This window comes from Convolutriloba macropyga, unplaced genomic scaffold (assembly GCF_964194025.1).
Source record: "Convolutriloba macropyga unplaced genomic scaffold, txConMacr16.3 SCAFFOLD_5390, whole genome shotgun sequence".
Taxonomy (NCBI): domain Eukaryota; kingdom Metazoa; phylum Xenacoelomorpha; order Acoela; family Convolutidae; genus Convolutriloba; species Convolutriloba macropyga.
Window position 1 is genome coordinate 1 of NW_027451143.1, and position 17,041 is coordinate 17,041.

Here is a 17,041-nt window from a genome sequence, read left to right on the forward strand (position 1 = left end):
GGGTAGGTGTGGTTTCGATTAAAGGTGTAAATTTGTGCATTTTTTCGTGCGTTTTTAAAAGAAATATAATTTAATCTTATTATGAGCATTGACTCTCACCGCTTTCTCCATTTATTTTACTTAGTTATTGCAAGTTATTGTTAGTTGACTTTTTTTACTTGCTATGTTTCGAATTTTTGTTCTGTTTAAAACCAACCAAAAGTAAATGCATATAAAAGAAACCCCTTAAAATATTTAAAATAAGTTTATGGTGTGAAAGGCAGTAAGTAAAAAAAAATATATGAAACCCACCGGACACAATTAATTTGACAACAAACTTTGTTTGATTCAAAAATTGACCTTATCAAAAGTCGAAATTTTAAGCTACTTTTAAAGCTGAGATTAGATCTGCTCTAAGCTGCATTTAGATCTCGAAGCTGGACCAGTTTGATAAGTCTATTTTGAACTTCACAAAATTCAACGTTAATTTTATAAATTTTACAACTTTTCAACGTTTTTTTTTCTATGCGATAGACTTGTTCTCCTTGCTTGGGTGAAAAGATCAAAATAGCCGATCAGTACAAATTTTGTCCCTAATAATGAATTTAAAAAACAATTTAAACAAAGTTCAAAATCCAATACCATTAAAAAACAGGTCTTTGAGCTGTTGTTGAGAGCATTTTCGGTTAAGAAAATAGCACTAAAACCAAAACCGCGATACATTAGCAAAGATACAAGAAAAAACTCAAGTAGAAAAATCCTTTTTAGAGTTTTGGGAATTAAACACTGATATTTCATAACTAATTCAGTTGATTTCTGTATTGGTTGTAGTTTCGAATTCACAATGCAAGTCCAAAATAGAATCCCGCCAAAAAGCAAGAATATTGAATTGCAAGAAACAAACCTTTGATGCTCATGTGCAATCTTTAGCTCCCTTAAACATTAGTAAATTCCAATTGAACTAAATAATCTTAATAAGCTTTCAAAAAATTTCCTAAAAAGTTGGTTTTTTAATCAATTATTAACAAAAAAGTTCTCATATTAAAACACTCTATGAATTTTAATTTTTAAAATGTTTTTCTTCAAATCTACTGCACTTTTTTGCAAAAAAGGTTAAACGCCGTTCGTTTATTCAAAGATCAGTTGTCAATTTATTTGTTGACACTTAGTACAATCGATGCATTCAAGATTTTTCAAATTTTGTATTCACTCAGTGAAGCACCCGAAAATTTGCTCACAGATTGGCTCGAACTCATATAGGTGTTTTTCTTTCAAAGTTAGACATATCAAAATTTAATTTTACAGCCGGTTTGTTGTGCAGATTATTTGATTTGAACTTTCTTATACATTTTTGTTAATTTTTGTGTTTATTTACTTCTATTTATCTTTAGCTACTGGCTGTTTGAAGTGAACCAATTGTTCTTTCGAATCTGCGGATTTTATTTCTCTCTTTACTTCGTTTCAAAATTCACCGATACGCTTTCGAGACTTATTCGTTTTTCCTTTTTCCAAATACTGACAAGTCGGTATTTTTTGTTAATTAGATGTATTGATTTGGAAATCCATGCTTTGGTCATTTTGTGATAAACTTTTTGTGTTTTCTCCAGAGCTCCTTTAGCAGAGAGTGAGAGAAGAAGAAAAATTTCCAAAATTTTATGTAATAATTATACAATAAGGGGATATATTTTTGAGACGGGTCTGTAATAATAAGTGCAAAATTCGGAATTTTCCGACAGCTACTGTTGTTATCTTGTTCACAGTGATAACAATTTATTGCGGATGGTGTATGACTATGTCGTTGCAGTGTAGCGAGTGAGAAATCCTGGGACAGTCCTGTTATGATCAAGAGCTGTTGTTGGTATACAGAGACTGGCCGCTGTGGTCTCTTCTGTCCATTCGTCATATTCCCATATGCACTCACAGAGAAGACACGCTGCATATTTGACGTCACTGAATTCCCATTCGACCGACAAGAATGCCACATCGAGTGAGTCAATTTCTTGATTTTTGTGATCGCTAATAAAAAAGACAAAAAAAACTGTCCAATAAGGATCAACTTCTTTTTTACTCCCGCTATTTCCCCCAATTTTAAATATCATTTCTTCTTTTAACTCCGGAAACATTTTCATCCCAAAATCTTATCCCTTTCGCCAAACTTACTTATCCCTTATTTTGCATGTAAAATGTGTCAATTATATAAATAATTATAACCTGAGTCCAATAATAGAGGGACAAGACTATCGGGTTTAAATGATGGGTGAAAAGTTGGCTCCGTCCAACGATCTTATCAATGGAATTTCGTTAATTCAAAAATTCAAAAAAATAACTATCATCAATAATGATTGAAATCGGTCAGAAATGTCCCGCAAGATTTGAAATTAAGCATTTTGGAGTGTTGCTGAATTTATCTACGTAGGTGACCATTGAATCCATTAATATAACCCTAGAAATTTATGATTTTAAACAAGAAATCTTCTCTAAAACGACGTAAGCTTCTACGTTGTTTCGTGGTCGATATCATTGCTTTGTATCGTACTTAAACGAAGAAAACTTCACTATTGTCAATTTTTCCTTCGTTTTTAATCGATTGTGAAAAGATTTCTTGCATTTTCTTGTCGTTTTCGTTTTGTCTTTTCAAGTGGAGAACAGTACGAGCAGAACTGTCCATAATACGAGTTGACCTGTTTAGCAACAGTATCCAAGAACCATGCAGGGTTACTGCTCTGCAATTTTTGTGCTTTTATCAAGTAAATTTACAAAAAGTGTCAGGAAAAACGGTGACAGTAAAGAAAATTAGAACAATTGTTTGTTCAAAATTGGAAATAAATGTCACTATCTGTCTTCAGAGATACTTATCTCCAAAAATGCGTGAAAAATAGTGAAGAGATTTTGCCATTATTATGAACAATCACCATCACTTTGTCCACGGGCAACGCAAACTAAGCCGAAGGAAAACTAGGCCGGCTGGAAAGTTATGTAATCTATCAGAACTAATACCTTGTTAACGCGTTAACACACACACACACACACACACACACACACACACACACACACACACACACACACAAACACACACACACACACACACAAACAACGCACCCCAGACTGACCCCGAAATATCCAGTATCAGTGAAAATAGCAGCATGCACACAGTATGTAGTATGTATGTAGCTGTTTTAACTGGTAGCGTGTCGTTACAACAAAATGCATGCATTTTGCATGCATTTGGCATGCTTTTCTGACATGCTCAGAGTGTTTCAACATTTTCGAAATTTTTACACTCTAATTTTACACTGAAATTATTCTGAACAGTCTGAATAGCTGTTCTGTTTTTTTTGGGCATAATGACCAAATTTTATGTAAATAAGCTGTTTCAGTATTGGTTTTACATGAGATACTCAGGTTCAGTCCTGAAATACTCTGGGTGGTAATCCCGGGCGGTTACAATCAAGATGGTGCATAGTATTTTTAATTTAAAATCATGTATGTCAATTCGCCAAGGAATCAAACTACATCCCACAGCGGATGTATTTTGTTTCCTTTTCAAAGCATTGAATTATGAATTTTTCAAGGCATCGAGTGATTTCAAGCCCCAGTGGACGGCTGTTCATGGCCATGCCTTTCACCGCCGTGGGATGTAATCCGGAAACGGCGGGCCGGTAATTGCAGTGAAGCCAACGACAATCTATAATAGCGCTATCTCCAAAATTTTTAGCTTTATTGACCTCATTTTCTAAATTTGGCTGGTTTGCTTATCGTCTTGCCTTACCACACCATTATCCATACTGTCAATCCTAATTGTCCGATCTAATCTAATTTTCATTATCTATTTATAGCTTCTGATTGATGGACAAGCGAATATGAAACAAACTTTTTTTTATTGATAATTGGATAAATGATAAATGTCCCTCGCAAGACTGATTGCGGATTATGAAGACAATAACCATCATCACAATTACGCAGATTACGTCTTTTTATGAATAATTAAGTCTCTGAATTGTTATGTTATCCGTACAAAAATCGTTTTCCAGTGTAAGGGTCAAAGTCACACATAAAATTTGTTCTATCATGATTCAAAAATTTTGTACAGATCTCTTTTTTTGATTTATTAAATTCAAAATCATTTTTCTACCAAACAGGCAATAAAGAAAAAGTTGCTAACTTTAATAATTACCAATTTACACGCCCATATAAATTGCCAATATAAACTATCGCTGGGGACCGAATAAACCCATTCAATTTTTTGCGATGATATTTGATCGTTTCTTTTTAGCATTGGACCCTGGTACACGTCATTGACTATGTTCACACGTGAAATATTTGGCTATTTTGGACCCTACCACATTCGCCACCCGAGTGGAGGTAAATAGTTTTGCAGTTATTCAGTTTTATTTCCTCCTAGTTCTAGCTCAGCGGAGCGAGAGCATGCAATAACCCCGTCCCCTGGTTACGGTAAATTTAGCATGTGAAAGCTAGGCTTACTGTGCTCTGTACACTGAATAAAATCTCTGGGCAAGCTATCTCAAGTCAAGTGACTGAGATCAGATCTTTGCGTAACCATTGTCCAGACTTACTTAACTGATCAAAATGCCGTAATTTATTGCACTCGCCTGTGTGATCCATATGACAGCTGATCAAGACAGCAGCTCTATATGATCATTAGATTTCTGATTCAATGCATCTCTGGCCCTAATTTTGAGTTTATTACATTCATGTTATCTTAAAACTTTGAAAATTGAATTTTCTGCAATGATTATACCTTAGCTTAAAATTGAAGAATGCTCAAAAATTTATTTTTTTAGAAAAATTTAATTAAGTCAACAAGCAAAAATTTTCGAGCACAGACAATCAATCGTGAAACTTGAAAATGGCAAAAAGTTTAACAAAGAATAGCCATTTTTCAAATTTTATCTACAGTTTTCTTTCAATTGATTCTGATTTGTTACAGAGTCAGAGAAAATTACTGTTAAAAAGTATTACACATTGTTGAAAAATCAGACAAAAATATGATTTTTTACTGCTGACAATTGGTTTTCATTTTTTTTGTTGATCATTACGTTTTTGTTATCTTGTGATCAGTTTGCCTATCTGATAGAAATCGACTTGCAATTGAAGTTCGGAATAGTCTGTAATTTAACTAGTCTATTCTGTCCTCTTTTTATTTTTGCAATTTTGAATAATTGCGCAAATTTAAATATGCTTGTGATAAGTTGTTTTTTTTCCTGATCATCTCAATCTTGTTAATTGCTCTTGAACAAAATTAGAAAAACCATTAGATGATAAGAAAAATGAAGAAAAACCATTAGATGATAAGAAAAATGAACAAAAACATGCAATACTCAAAACTCAACGAGTAATTTCTCAGTCTGCTTTAAAAGTAGTTTGAAAAAAAGTCGCGCACTTCAAGTCTACTTGCTTTTTCGCTTCGTTTACTATTACAGTGCGACAACAAACCACAAATTAGCGTGAAAAAGCAAAAAAAGGGTGAATTAATTGTTATGCTTTTAAAGCACCAGAGACATATATGTCAAATTTGTCCCCCAATTTGTATCTTCTAAAGTTCAAATTAAATTGAACAATTAATCATTTTACTCATCTTGTTCCTTTCGAAAATTTTGGATAAAAAACATTAGACTCTGAAAAAGGAATGTTTTTTAAAAAAATTATTGGCAACAATCGACAACAATTTTGAGTGTATTTTGAGAAGCTAATTAAACAATTGAAATTATCTATTCACTTTTTATATGTTTTTCCAGAGAAAGTAAATTTGAAAGATCATTTTTTGTTTAGTGGCGACCTGTATCAAAATTAATTTGAAGAGATAAATTTGTTTTTATATTTCCTATCTCTACTCTTTTATATTCATTCGGGAAAAAATATAAATGGAAAACTAATTTTTTCAGTTTAAGGGAGGCCTGGCAAAGTTATGTTGTGGAGAAAAGCTTTTCTAAAACATTTTTTTGGCTAATTGGCGAGCAGTTTTCGTTAAAAAAGATATAAAGCATCCACCCTATTAGCTTAATTTTAAAATCTGAGACAAAACAGTGCAAATTAAATATTTTGGTATTGCGCTTGGTATTGCTATCCGAAATTAAAGAAACTTCGAGGCCAAGCCAAGTTGTTGATTAACTTTGAATGGCGAAGAAACTCTGTGATAATGTTTTTAAGCAACTATTGTAGCAATTAAAGTAGTTGCACCGCTTATCTCGACCAGGCCATACGCCCGGTCAGTATTAGTACTCGACACGTCTAATTGCACGTCCTGCATCAGTACTGATTCAGAGCAATGATCTTGTCTTTTTTACACTTGCCAGTATAAATTTAGGTCTCAGTTACGACCTGCACGTCTAAATTCAGGTCTTGGCCAAAGCGTGCACGTCTAAATGCAAGTCTTGGCTAAGACGTGCACGTTTCCACATTTCCACATTTCTACATTTCGGATGGGGACCGCCATTGTACTGCGAACAATTTGTCCGCGGCTGAGAGCAAGGACTGTAACAGAATGTTTCACGATCTTTCCGTGATTCTAAACTGATATTTCAACGAGCTGATGATGTAATAAAAGTGCTAATCTATGTGGATTTCGGGTCAAAAACAGGTTGAAAACGGCTAAAAACGACTAAAAACAGGCTACAAACCAATTAATCTGAGCTGCTCTGAACCCCGCGGTACTAGTTTATTGTTCGTGGCAGCTGTGGGTTGCACCCCGGGCAGGAAAGTGGCTAAAATTTAACCCCGATTTTGTGACATGTTACAAATTCGTCCAAAATTCGAAATTTTTAATAGAAAATTTGGTTTTGACTTGGCAATCAATTTTCAAATGTAATGCAAGTCTTTGCCAAGCATTGTAAGACTTGCATTTAGACGTGCCCAGTACTGATATTGGCTTGCAGTTAGTCCCGGGTATACTGCTGTGTAGCTTATTAGGCTACTTTTTTCACCACTATTTTCTCGCCACTCTTGATATAGCCACAACGGCGAGAATAGAGTGGCCAAAAAACGCTCTAATCCAAAGTAGTTTCAACAGTGTTTCATATGTTCTTAAAGATTATTTTGCGCAAGATATTTTGAACAAGATATTTCATCGATAAGTTATGCGACGGTCATTATCGCAATGAGAATTGATTAAAGAATTTAAACGAATGAAACGACTGTGATTGCTCAACGTTGATTACAAATAAACTGCTGCCCGGCTTAAAAGTTTACGATTAGGATGGGGGTACAGTTTAGACAAAAGAGGTCTCAAGGGGTCTATATATTTGTATAGTTTACAATTTTATTCTAGCAACTCAGATGACACTGAGTGCGTATGAGAGTAACTCGCAGTGGGATGTGGAGAGGGTGTCAATTAAAGAAATGAACAGGACTGCTTACTTCGGAGAACAACATGTGTTCGACCAAATCAGATACACGATTCACATGAAGAGGAAACCCACTTTCTTCATCAACACACTCGTATTGCCATGCTCTCTCTTGACTTGTTAGTATCGATCGCACCCTCTTCATTTAAGGAAATTGATTAAAATGTTCTAAAAACTCATAAAAATTCCAGTTTATATTAAGAATTGATTTCCTACTTCGACTAACTTTGGTTTAAAAATGTCCATTTCTGTTCGCTTCGGACTCAAGCGTTTTACTGGTTTATAGGATGAGGGGTCTTGAGCGCACTTTCAAAAACCAAATCTTGAAAATGTAATCGCATCTGCCAAGAGACAACAGTACAGCAGCGTTCTGATCAGGGACTCATGAGACTCTAGAGTCGAGTGGTGTTGATTAGAACCAAGGGGCCCAGCTGATATCAAATGCCGATCCCTTTTGAAAACGTTTTGATCAACAGCAGATAAAGACGTTCTTTATTAATAGCCGCGATACGATAGCGGCTATTATTGGGGGCATCATAGTTTTTACGACTCAAAGAGGAGAATTGGTTTTCTTAAGGTTTTTTTTTGCCGGAAGTTCTATTTGTTCAGGTGGCGTTTTGAACTAATAGTGAAAGTGAGTAAAATTGCCATGTGAACTACATTTTTTAGAGCGAGAGAAGTTTTTTGTTCATGAGTTGCGTTGGTTGATTGACTTTTTGACTTTTAAAAGAGTTTTTGAGAGATTGGTGCATATAGATGACAGTTTTTAGCCGTTTTTTTCTTTAATTTGGCGCAAATTTTTTTATTAGAACTTAGTTTTTTTGTAGAACTAAATTTCGTTCGATGCCGCATGAATATGTAGCCATCTGATATTGATACTACAATATTTTTGAGAGCCTAATAATGCGTTTAAAGATCAAAATTGGCACATTGGTTCAATGTTTTTGTCAATTTTTGGATTATTTCATGAATTTCTACATTTTTGGACTCAAAAGTGGATTGGTTTTTTCCAAATCTTCAAAAATGAGTGCATATGGCGCAATTTTCGTTTGATGTACCTTGTATTAAATGCCTCTTTGTGACGTGAGGTATTTTTGTTTTATAGAATTGTACACATGCTTGCCCGTTTTTTGGATCTTTTTTGGAATTTTTCTTCTTTTTGTTCGTTTTTTTTATTTAAATAATAGAAAAGGTCATTTGTGAATGGTCACGGACCCTAGTTTTTTGTCTTATTATTGATTGATTTTGTGGTGTTGAGTGCATGAGATTCTGCAAAATTTCCGTCATAGTTGCAATTTTTTTGACAATTGTATTGCTTTGACCGCAATATATTTTCCCCAATATTTGAACTAATTTTTCTAATTTTTTATTTTTGCAGAAGGATAGCTATATAATTTTTTTACATATTATTTTACATAATTTTGTTTTGCAATATAATTAACTTCACTTTTAACTTTGTTATATAACTTTCAAATAACAAGAACTAGACTTTTTGTTTTTTAATGTTTTTTTTGCTTCTGTCCTTATTCTCGGAATTTTATTATGCATCAGGCTATCATTGTCTTGACACCTATAATTTTAGTCAACTCTGTTTTTGTCAGTTGTTAAAAATAACCTTAACTTCTTTCAAAGACATTTATTTTGTTTTTAATTGATTTCATTTGGCAGTGCGGCACTGAGAAATTGCGTGAAATGCCGTTTAAACATTTTGATAGATAATTACTTTCTTGAAAAGTTATTGTTGTCTGAGTTTGATTTTAAACGATTGCAGTATTTTATTTTAACGAACTACACAGTTGTCCCTTTCTATGCATTTTCACGAAAAATTGACAGAATAATTTCTACACAATTTTTGTCTACTTTTTCTCCATAAATAGAGATGTTTGCAAGCTCGCTGAGGCTTGACTGATTTTTTTGTGCCTGCAAAAACTTTTTTCATTGCATGAAAAAGCTGGTTTAGTTTGCATTAAACTTTCCAATATATTTTCATATTATTTTTTTCTGGAAAATTTTCTTTTGATTTTTTGATTGAATACCGTTGTTTTCTTAGCATTGATGCCTTCTGCATGGAGAAATAAGCAATTTGAGAAACTGGTTCTTCCGGAGGATATGACTGCGATTTTTTTCCGAAATTCCTCCGGCTATAGTTTACAATTCAAAGAATTTGAATTGTATTTGGGCGCTGTCTATTTTTAAAGCTCTCTTCACATATTTTCATGATTTTTGAAGTCAATTTTGAGTAAAATTTTTGGTCACGCCGATCCGAGAGGTTTTGCGGCGTGATTTCTATCGCTCTAAATTCAAAGTAGATTGAGAAAACGGTGCTTGAGCAAAATTTCGCTTTCTCCCTAGTGGTTTTTTGTTCACATGCGGCAACTTATTTTTTAGGTTTTTTCTGATTTCTGATTTTTTGGATTGGATTGTTTTCCTTATGGTTTTCCAATTCATTCTTAGCTCATTCTAGTTTTTTGTTTGAACCAAATTTCTATTTTTCGCTAGTGATTTTTTGTTCACATGCGGCATTTTGTTTTTCAGTTTCTGTTTTTTGTTTTTTGATCTGATTTTTTTTAGAAATGGCTTTCCCAATTTTCTTTTAGTCCGTTCTAGGTCTAGTTTTTAGTTTAATCAATGAAACTTCTTCGAACTGTACGTCAGGAATTGTCCTGCTATGTTTTTCTAGTTTCGTCTTCTCCATCGATGGTTCTGTCTATCGGACTTCTTGGAATAAACGTTTTCAATTTCACTGATTTCTACTGCTTTGCAGTTAAAATTTGTCTGTGTGACGTCATTTGCTCTGCTTTTAGGTCGATTGCGCAACCTACCTCACTAAAAAAAATGAAAGTTTTAAAGTCAAATAGTGTGCATCTAAGTAGTGCCAAACGTATATGCACCAATTCTTGAGTAATAGAGTCTTGAGTTTTTGATTTTGAATATTACCTTTGATAAAGCTCTAATAGGGTTTTTTTTTTAATAGAGCGTATGTGTCTCATAAAAATGACCATCCGAATCTAACCAAAAAGTCGGGTGCTCTTTTAAAGGACTGGTGGTCAATCTTTCTGTCTCATTTCTTTATTTGTTTCAATTCAAGGAAGGTCACAAACGTTTATCGCGGCTGTTTTCGCGGCTGTTTTCCGGCTATGTTAGAAAAGTGTTTAAGTCACAAACTTGCAAAAAAGCCATATAATTTTTTTCTCGACACTTGGCTTTTTGTTGATAGCAATCTTCTCCTTATGTTCTCATTATTCTTAAGATTGGCTTTACTTAGAGAAAATATACATTTCAATGATATTACAATAGCGATAATATATTATTGTGATATAAAAAAATTTGTTAGTGCTTAAATCCATTCTCTGATCAGTCTATTTCGAGCGCATTTGAGTCCGATCAGACGCACTTTTGTGCGAACTGGAGTCTGATAGGAGGCGGAACCGAGCGCACATTAGTTTGATCAGAAGTGACTGTCGACCGCAGAATAATCTGATCAGAGGAGACTTTTGAGCGCACTTTCGAGCACACACAGAGTTTCGAGCGCACGAGATTCTGATCAAATGTTACTTGGGTTTGGTTTGGTCTGATCACTGATGATTTCGGTGTAGACCTCATCGTGGTAGTTGCTTCCTTGGAAAAAAACCTTGGAAGTGTTTTTCGTTTGTGTCCCTTTAGTTTTGTACCTCATCTTAGAGAGCATAAGCTGGGGGGGGGGGGGGCGCAGTCTTTCTCTGAGGGGCCGTCTGGACATTGACATCTTCTAATTGAGACAACCTGTACTTACCAAAAATGGGTATGCCAAAAGGCCCTATATAGCCGTTAAATTTGCATCCCCCAAAATCTAAAATTTCGCAAATTGTAGGTTCATATTTGCATTTCATTGAAACAAGAGTATCTAGGTAGATTGAACGCACTACTGGAATAGCTTCCTTAAAATTTTGTTAAAAATCAGCCCTTATTGTAGCCGATAACATCAAAAATGATCTAATGCAGAAATTTTGATTTATGCTTACTTTATATTCAACAAATTTTGGTTGAATACGTAATACTTTCAAACCAGAGCTTTGCTAGCTTTTAGTAAATGCATATTGTTTATATATGTTCACGTATAAGATTAATTAGCTTTAACAACATGCTTAAACATTTATAAATGGGGGTGCCTAACTAAGCGCGCGGGGGGGGGGGGGGGGGGGGGTTGGGCGCTAGAAGAAAAGATCCATCAAAGTAACGTCTCGTTATTTATTAAATAGAAAACCATTCTATGCAGTTCAACGCTTGCGAAACAAAAGTGACCCAAACACTTATATTAAACAGGAAGAGTTCGGATCAAAAATAAACTTCTTGTAAAACAAAAAAATAGTATCATTACTCTGTCCATTTTTTTCGTATGTCGTGCCGTTTAGTGCTGAACTTGACTCAAAATCTAGAAAACTAGATTTTTATCCTGCTGAAAGTTTCCCCAAAAAGTGGGAATTTGTCCCGCATTAAACCTAGTGATCAATTTTTGCTACTCATCTGTAAGCGCCAATTGATTCATCATCTATTAAGTCAAAATAAAGGAGTTTATGTTGGTATTGGAGATGTTAATAGTGCATGTTTTATTCCAATTATCAACGCACAATCATCAGAGGGCGTCATCGGGTATAGTTAATGTTCCGACCCATTTTAGTGGAGGAGGAATTATATACTCAAATGGATTATTTTTGTTCAGACAATTTTGGCCGATCGATATTATCATCGTAGAGAGTTGTGAGTGGTTTCAATAATAAACCTCTCCAGCGTAGAATATGGAATTCAAAAGATTTTTCAATTTTTGCTTTTCATAGGGAAGTATCGAGGTTTCAAGTTTTGTGAATATTTGACGTAATTAGGCTGTTTTTATTCAAATTTTCGGTATTTTTGACCTACTTTTCGTCAATTTTGCTTAAAAAATCTGTTAAAACTTTTTACTGTAGTAATATTGGTTTTAACTCAAAAGATATAGGAGGGTTGCTGAAATCTTCGATCCGAGTTTTTTTTGGGCTGAATTTTTGCTAAAATTTTCAAAATTCGACTGTTTTGCTATTTTAGCCCACTTATTTTAAATTTGCTGGACATAGATACCTTAAAACAGCGGCCATCTTCTTGTTAAGCTAAAAAACGAGCTAGTTCTACAGCCGCTGGCTATTAGAGTCTTCTGGAATTAATATTTCGCCAGTTTTTTGCAAATTAAAACACGATAATTATACAAAATGCCCTTTTATTTTTGACAAACTGAGAAATTTTGTTGAAACACTGATCTATTTCGCAACCATTTGAACAATTGAGTGCTTTATTAGACGCACATCAAGATCAAATCTGGGTTGATCTTGATCCCGCCATGGATTCTTATGACAAAAATTAAAGATGTTAATGGTAATGTTTTTCTAAGTAAAACGTTTTTTTTTTACTTATGAAAAATTCAAACCAAATGAATGACAGTTACTATTTAAGAAAAGCAAGACCCAACCATTTATATTACGGTTTCAGAATAAGCTCATGGTTTTTGTGGTTCTGACCAATTGTTTTCGTAAAAATTTTTTTTGTACATCTTGAATTTTACTTTCATTTGTTATCTTTTTTGTAGTCCAATAACTTAATGTCCACAGTCATGGATCCATTTATTTTTTAAGAGATATAATTTAATCTAAACAATTTATTCTGTTGTTATCCAATGTCTGTTATGACTTTGAATATAATGGTTTTAAGAAAATATCGGTTAATTTTTGATTTTTGCCACTATTTTAACTTATTTTTCACAACTTTGGTCGCAGTCTCAGTAAAAACAAACAAAAAATGAGTTCCGTTGGGTTATAAACTAATGTTCGTTCTGGTTTTTTGTTCAACTAATGGTGTCTTTGTTTTTATACTAGGCGTTTTCATTTTTTATTCTAAAGCATATTTGCATATTTTATGAGTTCATTTTGTTTCTTTGTCAAAGTATCAAATTTTTGACAAGTCAAATTGAAGGAGAGCAGAACAGGGAAAATGCACAATGTTGTAAAAAAAGCTTATCTAAATTTTTTAATTGTTTTAGATACAAAGTTTATGCTTTTTGGGCTGAGACACAGTTATCTCGCAAAAATTAAATGGTTTTTTGTTTTTGCCTATGTTTGTCTTTTGTTGTTGTTGTTGTACGCCATACGCCCGATATCGATAGGTCTCAAGTGCTTACCCAGGACGTATCAATTAACCTGGTTAAAGATTTCAGTTTAGAGCTGTTGTTTTAAGGACTTCAAAATTGAAACAAGAAAAAATGTTTTTTAACTGTATGCATTCTGTTTTCATTTTTGTAACCATGATACTCAATCTCACTGTTTAGATTTCTCAATCAAATTTATTGATTAAATTTTTTTTGCTCTTGGTTATACTTTGTGACCTTATGCTTCGGCCATTAATTTCACAAAAAATGTCGAGATCTCTACACTGTAAAGTTTTTGGTTTTCTTTTTGTTGTCATCTGCTCTTAGTCCTTTATATAAGGAAAGCTCGTTGATGTTTAAATAAAATGAAGAGAAGGTGACAATTACAATTCTTGCGGGTATCATCATATATTTATAGTGCCTTCAACAGCGTGATCTCGTAATATTGTATGGAGTTTTGGCTTCTTTATGTTTTTGTTGTTTTATTGTAGGGTCGTGACTTAGTCACATCAGTAATAGGCCCATGCGGCTTCCTGAGGTATAGCAGTTTAATCAACAGCTGTTTGATGATATTTTAAGTATGTTTTGACTATTTTGAATACTTGTTTTCAAAAACAAAATTGGGTCTTCGAGCTTCGAATTTCACTTAATAATTTTTTTGGTCAATTTTTAGCTCAGTCTATGTAAACACAGGTCACAACCCACTTCCAGTGAACTGTAAATTGGTCTCTTTAACGGTTTTTGCTTCAAACATTTGTTTCTGCGCTTTGTTTTTACCGTTACTACCAAATTTCATAAAATATTTGAGATTTTTTTGTTTGTACATTTTACAGGATTTTTGTTTTCTTTTTGATTTATAACAAAGATCGTTGATTACATTGGCTTCAAAATTTTGCGCAATTGAATATTGGATAATGACAAGTCTCAATTGCTTCCTATGGATATATAAAAGAACTAGAATTATTTGATTTCAAAATGGAAACGTTTTTTAAACTTCACAACCCTTTGCTCTTTTCGTTAACCAGTCGCATTGAGGACAGATCTCATATATTTTCTAATAAAGTATAGGTTAAATGGTTTCGTTTAAGTTTTATCTGATCCGAGTCTGATTTTGTTATTAATTTATTAATCATAGACATCAAGTTTGGGCCGTAGATAACTTTTGTTGTTTGATGTTTATTATTGTCCTTTCTAGTAGTCCTGTTATCAACAACGTTCATCGGCACTCTAGGGGGGCATTATTGTATTCGATTAGCTGTTTATGGAACGATATGTATGTTTGTGAAAGATTTCTATCTCTTTATCATTTGGTAGTCAATTAACTCAAGAATGTAGATGAGCGGGGTCGGAACCTTGTGTGCGTACGCACATTACCGAGCCTCTTTGTTAATATCTTGTTTTGTTTGAAGGTATTTTCAACCAGTAATGACCATTTTACTAATTATGTTCTCATTTTTTTTCTCAAAAATATGTGTTCACCGCTTATATTTGAGATAAGCAAACGACGTAGATTCTTATAGAAGCGAGATTGAATCAGCGTTTGTTTGTAGCCTGAAATACGAATCCTAATTTTAAAATTAACTTTATAAAAATCAGTTTCAGGAAACAAATCGTTTGAAAATTTACTTTTTTGACAATTAATTATATCTAAGTTTTTGTAGACAGGACTATATTTTGGCAGTGGCCATCAAATTTAGTATCCATAAACAATTATGTCTGAGAAGACTATAAAACTACCAAACCTTTGCAATGAAACTATTGTATCACAGTAGAAAAAAATTCTCCTCTGATGTTTTTTTTACTTATCTTGTTTTTACGCCTAAACTTTTTTTATATCTAATTGTAAATTGACGATGTTCGAAGAAAGTAAACAAACTCTGTTCACATCTAAAACTTTAGGCTTCCCAGGCTGAGGTGCCAGACGGAAGCAAGTATGTCCAGACCGTCCCAGACGGAAAGTACCTATGTCCAGACCGTCCCAGACGGAAAGTGCCTATGTCCAGACTTTCGTGCGTTCATCAGACTTTCGTGCGTTCATGTTCAGACTTTCGTGCGTTCATGTCCAGACTTTCGTGCGTTCGACAGACTTTCGTGCGTTCACCAGACTTTCGTGCGTTCATGTCCAGACTTTCGTGCGTTCACCAGACTTTCGTGCGTTTATGTCCAGACTTTCGTGCGTTCACCAGACTTTCGTGCGTTCATCAGACTTTCGTGCGTTCATGTCCAGATTTTCGTGCGTTCATGTCCAGATTTTCGTGCGTTCGACAGACTTTCGTGCGTTCACCAGACTTTCGTGCGTTCACCAGACTTTCGTGGGTTCATGTCCAGACTTTCGTGCGTTCATGTCCAGACTTTCGTGCGTTCATGTTTCAGACTTTCGTGCGTTCATGTCCAGACTTTCGTGCGTTCATCAGACTTTCGTGCGTTCATGTTCAGACTTTCGTGCGTTCATGTCCAGACTTTCGTGCGTTCGACAGACTTTCGTGCGTTCATGTTCAGACTTTCGTGCGTTTTTCGATGTTTCCAGACTATGTAATTTTGAAACGCACGACGCCCCCCTCGTGCGTTCATCTTCGGTCTGGACATACTTGCTTCCGTCTGGGACCTCAACCTGGGTTAGATAAGGTCGCTTTTGTTCGGGTTCTTCAATTCGAGAAGTCGTAGCGATCAATTTATGTCATTGAGTTTCTTATATGAAAATTGATAATATTCACCTTCATGATTCATTTTCAGTCCTGAACGTACTCTCAGTGATTCTGCCGGTTGAGTCTGGTGAAAAGAGCAGCCTGGCAATCACTATTATGCTCGCTCAAGTAGTCAATCTACTCATCTTGTCAAGCATCCTTCCGACGTCTTCAGAATTTTTCCCAGCTCTTTGGTAAGTCAAGTGCCCGGTGAAAATGAAGACCATAACTATCAATGGGGGGGGGGGGTTGTTTCGGGCAAAGATCTTACAGAAAAACCCTGAAATAATTATTGTAATAGTTGGGGTGTTTATGATGGCTTTAGATACACAACCTTTTCTAAAAGGCAATGAGTTTTGAAAAAATGACCTGCACCGCCGAAATTAGGCGTGAACGTATTTTATGTCACTTACGCTGATGTATATTCTCGAATTAAGGTCTGTAGAATTTGCGTGCTCGACGTTAGTGAGCACATGAATTCAGTTTTCGTTTTTTGTCTGTTTCAGGTCGATATTTCCTCATAACTATTGCCCTGATTGGTCTATCTCTCATCTACAACTGCACAATCACCAACTACTTCTTCAACGACTTCAAAAGCATCTACAAAACTGTTCTCAAACGTAAGTTATCACAATATGAAACTTGCGAAAATTTGCTGTTTGTCGAAAATGAGATAGTAATTTGTAATCAAAGATGACAAATTGCAGTATAATGTACATTGTGGCTTTCAAATTAACATTGTTGCATGCGTTAATTTTGGAGCAACCCCCCTCCCACCAAGACATTGAAAGATCGTAGGCGGGTTTGATTCAAATAAGCTTACAACAATTCAATAACTGAAAAATCTCAATGCCAATCAGTGTCAGAAA

The 17,041-nt window shown here is 34.5% G+C and overlaps 1 protein-coding gene across 1 annotated transcript; it reads left to right on the top strand.

The window, feature by feature from the left end:
- Positions 1-1,783: 1,783 nt before the first annotated feature.
- Positions 1,784-16,792, top strand: LOC142356428 (neuronal acetylcholine receptor subunit alpha-7-like; the record flags this gene model as incomplete). The annotated part of the gene is made up of 5 exons (XM_075408341.1): positions 1,784-1,966; positions 4,253-4,341; positions 7,265-7,459; positions 16,222-16,364; positions 16,678-16,792. Coding segments are annotated over 5 exons (725 nt in total), but the record flags the coding sequence as incomplete, so codon positions are not given.
- Between the last annotated feature and the right edge of the window lie 249 nt (positions 16,793-17,041).